We start from the raw sequence: 6094 nt of genomic DNA on the forward strand, positions 1-6094 counted from the left end.
TTCTATATCAACCCATTCTCCATCTTCACCTTGTTGTTGTTTAGCCGCAAATACATCCCTAATCTTTTGTCTACTTCCACTACCTCCTGCCCCAGACCCATTGAAATACATTGCACCTGGTCCTACCAATGGTGAAAGACCATGTCCAAGTTTCGCTCCCATTGGTGAAGCCGGAATGTTTCGACTAAAAAAAGCTTGAGTAGGCGTACCAAAGACTGAGTGAGGTTTATGGGCCAAGAAGATCGTTGTAGTGGTTCGACTGGTAGAACTAAACGAGTCTTCATCTTTCATGATCCCTTTGGTCTTGATCATCAACTTTTGTCCTTTACCACCTGATAATTTATTTAGAGCTTGTTCTCGAGCTTCTTCTGCATCATCTTCCACTTCTAACTCAACCTCGTCCCCAACACCATCATCATCATCATCCTCTTCTTCAATTGTTTCCTCCAGATCGTGGACATTGATGGGCGAATGAAGACGATGATGGTCGTCTTTGGAACGTGCAGATAATAGTTCATCCTCAGAAGATATTGAGGAGCGCGCCGAAGATGCACCAGATGGATTCCTCGATAACCGCGGGCGATGACCACTAGAAGCTGATGGATTCGTGGTACTGATGCGACGGACAGTAGTGCCTATCGAAGGCGTTCGACGTACATAGGCGGTTGGATGGTGGCTACCGCCCGCTGAGCTAGACCCCACGTGTTGAACGACGACACTCGAAAGTCTTGAGCCAGCAGAGCTATTGGAGCCCTGTCGGTGGTGGCCATGTCGTTTCCCTCGACTGCCATCCACGGAAAGCTGTGGAGGATATTGCTGAGAGCCAAACTCGCTGGTAGGTGAGCGGCTGCCTGGTAGGCTTGAAATCGAAGCTCTACTCGAGTCACTTCGTCTTTTGATTCCGCGTCGGTTTGTAGCCATGTCGAGTGACACTCTTCGGCTACTTTTAACTGACGATCGTCTTGAACTGGCGCTGAGTTGACGATGGATGGGTGCTGACACGCCTGCAGTGCGAACGGGATACGTGTTGGAATCCAAGTCGGGTTTTCGTGCACTGCCCGATATCGGTAAGGTGGCCGAGCTAGCCTTCGAGCCACGGCTAGTGCTATAACTACCATTACTCATTCCCTGGGTATTACTGCCAGAATAATTCAGCAAGCCCATAGTTTTGCGTTTCCGTTTGCGACGATCCTCATTGAACCAGAACCTGAAGCTGGAGAACAGATTGCTACCTTTGCGATCTTTCATCGTGGAGTTGGGATCAGAATTTTCACCAGAACCTTTAGCTTTGACTTTGATAAGGGAATTGACAGCATCAGAGGTGGGAGCAGGACTCGCATCATCCATAGCAATGGTTGAGAAAGTGTCACCTGTATCAGAGGATGACATGGTTTTGGGGCGCTTGTCCGGGGTAAACTGTTGCGAAATGTTTGCAGGTGTTACGGTGGACGTAGAAGTGGATGCAGAAACCGTCGACGCATGACCAGGTGGGATGGCACTTGGTGGGTCACTTCCGCGCCGCGAACTGACTTCCACATCCTCATTCTTTTTGGGAGAAGATGGCATTGAACGTGAGGGAGGCGGGGCTTCAGGGGATTCGAGCCGATGACTGCTGGCAAAACTTCGATCGGGGGTTGAGCCACATGCGCTAGCGGCCGAAAACTCGGGTGTCAGCAAAACAGAGATTTGGGGTGTTGTCTGCGTGGAGTGCGAGGAGGGTAGGATAGTTCTACGCGAAAAGAGGCCGGAGCGTGAAGAATTTGAGCCGGGTTTGATGTTCTCGTCCCATAGCTTCGCTTCCTTCTCCTTTGACTTCATATCCTTTTTAGACAACTTTTCAGTGAGTGTCTTCTCGTGACCGTCAGAAAAGAGGGACTCTTTGAGCTTTGTTTTGGTCGACTTGCTGTGGCCTTCATCAGGTAGCTTCTTGGATGAAAGCGCATGAGTAGCTCGTTGCAACATGCTGACAGACTGGCTTCGCTTTCGATTCTCCGCTGGAAGCTTGAGACGACCAGTGTCAACTATGATCGGGCCATCCTGCTCTATGTTGAACAAGGTATCGTGTCCGATGGAAGGAGTGCTACACGTTGTTTCGTCTGAAACAAGACTGACAAAAGGAGGCGGCTTTGGGGGAAGTTGGTCTGATTTCTGGGTAGGAGTTGGTTTGACAGGAGTCGTGTTCGCGGATTTTCCAACTATCCTGATGGGGTTCAGCAAGGGCTCAATGGTCTGACTGCTAGTCAGAATGGCTTGCGCCTTGCGAGGATTAGATAGTGGCAGGTGGAAGTCGTTGTTACTTCTTGGCTGTGGTAGCTTGCCAGGACAGGACGCGGGAAGTTGCCGATCTTCGGGGGCGTGCATGAAAATGTTGGAGCTACCAACGGAAGAGCTCGGGTCAGGAATTGGTACCACATCGAATGTCTTTCCATCGGCTTCGTCCGCTGCTTGTGAGATCAGGACCGGCTTCAAGACCGCGCTCATGGCTGAGAGTCGAGCTGACGAACGTTCTGCATATTCCCGGTCTGCTACTTCTTTTTCCAACTTCCGCTTCAGCAGCCACCACATTGCACCAGAAGCGTCACACGCGTTGGATTGTACTGAATGCATCATCTGACCAGTGTCAAACCCAATAGTGCTGAGAGATTTGAGTAAGCCAACATCGTCGTCGCTCATGAACGGAGTCTGTCGGATCATTTTCATGGCACCGAGGTAATCAATCACAAACGAAAGCGTTGTCGATGAGAGGAGTGAATTGTTCAAAGGTAACGCCGACGTTGATGGTACCGTAGAGATAGACATAGGCAAGCCAGCTTGATCGAGATCCTCTATGGGGGCGATACGCTCTGAGATTGTACTACCAACAGATCGACGTTTTGTTCGAGAAGGCGTGCGGATCTGAGGGTGATGAAGGTGCGACGATGGAAAAGACGGAACGATGGATTGTGGGCGACGCTTCCGGCTTCCAGCTGCGTCGGTGGGAACTGTAGTACTCGTAGACGACGATGAGAGGCGATGGTGATTTTTTTCAGCCTTGTGGGACTGCGAGTTCCCGAGCGATTGACCAAATTGGTCATCTTCTTCCAATTCATCAAGTTGTTCATGAGGACCTTCGTGAGAAGTTGCATTGGCCCGCTGAAGCACGACGCCACTGCTCACTTTACGTGACGGGGGACAAGGTGTGCTCAGTGGATCAAACGGTTTGGTGATGGTAGAGTTGGAATTATTGCGATGCTGGAGAACCAAGGTCATCTGCTTGGGTTTGCTCAACGATGTAGACTCCGACTTGACTGGTGTGGAGTGGTTTGAGGCTAAGACGGGGGACAAGTCGAGGTTAGGGACATCGTGAACGCAAGATGACAGATCCTCTGACGTGACAGGCGAACTTGTATTACTTCGACTAGGACCGATTCCCAAATCACTCTCTTTTGAGCTGGACTCCGAGGTGTCCGATTCAGTAGGGATTTGATACTGATGCTTGATACTGTGATCATAAGAAGGAGATTGAGAAATTGTGGAATCGAGACGAGTTTCGGGTGCAGAGGATGAGCATGTGGACTTGGGCGAAGTGGTCAACTGTTGTTCTTCTTCAGCAATGGTCGAAGGCCTTGAGGTAGATTCAGATGCGGGGAAGGTGTGCTGAGAGGGAGGAGTAGTGAACCAGGGATGTGAGAGAATGTTCTCGATCGAAGGCCTCGCTTTGGGATCTTGCTGAAGGATCTTGGAAATCAGATCTTGAGCCTCTGGGTAAATTGAATGAAGTCAGTTTGTCTGCATGAAGTCACGATAAGACACTATTAATCATCTCACCATTGCTGAGAAAGTCAGGGACGTCGAATTTGCCAGCCATGATCAGTGACTTCATCACGTCCTCATCATCGTCATCAAATGGCAAGCTACCAGAAAGCAGCGTGTAAAAAATGATCCCCAGGGACCATATGTCGACCTCTTAAGCATGACAAAGGACAGATTCAAGGTCGTAGGCTGTAGATCAGTATACATAAAACAAGACACGAAAATCGAATTCGAAGAGGCGAATGAACCCACCTTCGCCCAGATATTTGCGTCCAGCCAGCATTTCAGGTGCTGCATAACCTGTTGTACCACAAAAGGTGTCCAATAGTTTTCTTTGTTCGAATTCTCTCCCAAAGCCAAAATCGGCCAATTTTGGATTACAACGCTCATCAAGCAAGACATTTTCAAGCTTCAAATCACGATGTACCACGCCTGCCCGATGAACATAACCTAAGCCCAGACAAATTTGACCAAAGATTCTCCTAGTTTCAGATTCAGTGAAGCGAGTCTTTTCAACCAGGTAATCAAACAATTCTCCCCCTGCACAGAGTTCAGTGATCAACCAGATCGAGTGTTCAGTAGCGATGACCTCGTAAAGTTGGACCACATTAGGATGATGAAGTCTTCGGTGATGATGTATTTCTCGAGTAAGAAGAGGAGGTGAAGAAGATTTGGGGATGTGTTTGATAGCTACTCGGGTGCCCGTTAGTCGATGAATACCAATACGGACAGTACCAAAGCTACCTAAAGTGAGCAAAAGGGGTTATAAGTAATTGGTATCCAAGATGGAAAAGTCTGAAAGCAAGCTGACGAACCTTCACCGATGACCCTGCCCAGGGTGTAATTACCAACTACTTTGAGTTGAGTTGAGTTTAATTCTTTTCCAAGTTCTTGATAGGCTTGTACCAACTATCAAAGGAAGTGAATGTTAGTAAATGAAAGATGAAGCAAAAGATCAAGAAAAACTAACCTGAGCCTTTTGACCTGTTGCTGAATTGGGATAACGATGTCGATTGTGCATGATAAAAGAAGTATGAAGTGAAGAAGAGAAAAAGAGAAAAGAAGAAAGAAAGGAAAGTGGTAATCAGATTTTGATGTTGATGATGTTGATGATTTGGATGAAGATGAATGAATGATATTTGTTTGGTAAGCTTTTAGTCTAGACTCTCTCTGTATGGGTTTATGTAAAGTATGTGTATGTGTTTATCGATTGGGTTTTAAATGGATTTTAAGTGTTGATGGGTGGTAACCTTGATTTTCCAAAAGTGCTAAAGTTAAAATTTCAAAAATAAAATCAATCAATCCATTCAATTCTCAATTGTACATTCGATTCAGTCGTCATGTTCACGTGATCTTTTGACTCTTCAAACTTTACTTTAAGATCACACTCTGACTCACCAATCACAATATGAACGAAGAAATTCAAACAAAACGAAAATGGGTTGAACTTGTTTGTTACCATGGTTTGTTTCGTATTTTTGGTACATTCCCATCTGCTGCATAAACCAAAGACTGGATATGTACTCCTCATTACAGAGGGGGTTCATTCATGTCATTCACTTCTCATAATCGCTCTTGAATCAAGCTCGCTAAAAATATCGTCCCTGAAGAAGCATTACTTGACATAATATCCTCAACGTTTCCAAAGTTCTTTGTGGTGGGGTTCATGATGGCATTTTTGAATTACAGACACATTTTTGCATTATGTAGCACCCCTGCTAGTCCCTGTCTTAGGTCTAACCGCCAGCCAACTTTATAAAGCAACACACTAACACAGCACCTGCAAGCAAAATTCAAAGAATTATCACAGGGTCTCAATCACTCATACATAAGCTGAATGTGAAATGAGGAAATCCAGTCATCAACCCAGTTTAGCCCAATCCAACAACCTAATCCAAATTTTGGAATAATTTTGAGACACAGATTTGAGACCCTGTGCCCGCGATGCATGAATGAGCACTGAAGATAGCTGCATCAAATCCTGATGTTGCCTTTAATTAGCTGTTTGCCCATACTCTTACCATCTATATCATGGGAATCAATGTTGTTCTCTGTGCCAAGATTTAGAGCTCTCTGGGCCAAGACAATTTGGGATATCATGGACACTAACCTGGAGAGATGGTGAAGAAAACTTGATGTTGTGATCAACTAAAGGAGTCCACTTCCTTAGATTTTTTCTAAGCCATTTGACTCCCAAGGCATCAGCTCTAATTATATTCACACCTCCTATTGGCACACAAACAATACCTATGACATACACTTCCACATTTATCTTCAATTTTGATTTGACTCCAGGAGCACA

At 46.2% G+C, this 6094-nt stretch overlaps 1 protein-coding gene across 1 annotated transcript; it reads right to left on the bottom strand.

Moving 5' to 3' along the window:
* Positions 1–3654: 3654 nt before the first annotated feature.
* On the bottom strand, positions 3655–4644 carry MELLADRAFT_32542 (uncharacterized protein; the record flags this gene model as incomplete). The annotated part of the gene is made up of 4 exons (XM_007404043.1): positions 3655–3740; positions 3808–3945; positions 4045–4532; positions 4604–4644. Coding segments are annotated over 4 exons (753 nt in total), but the record flags the coding sequence as incomplete, so codon positions are not given.
* Positions 4645–6094: the final 1450 nt, after the last annotated feature.

This window comes from Melampsora larici-populina, assembly GCF_000204055.1.
Source record: "Melampsora larici-populina 98AG31 unplaced genomic scaffold MELLAscaffold_1, whole genome shotgun sequence".
NCBI lineage: Eukaryota > Fungi > Basidiomycota > Pucciniomycetes > Pucciniales > Melampsoraceae > Melampsora > Melampsora laricis-populina.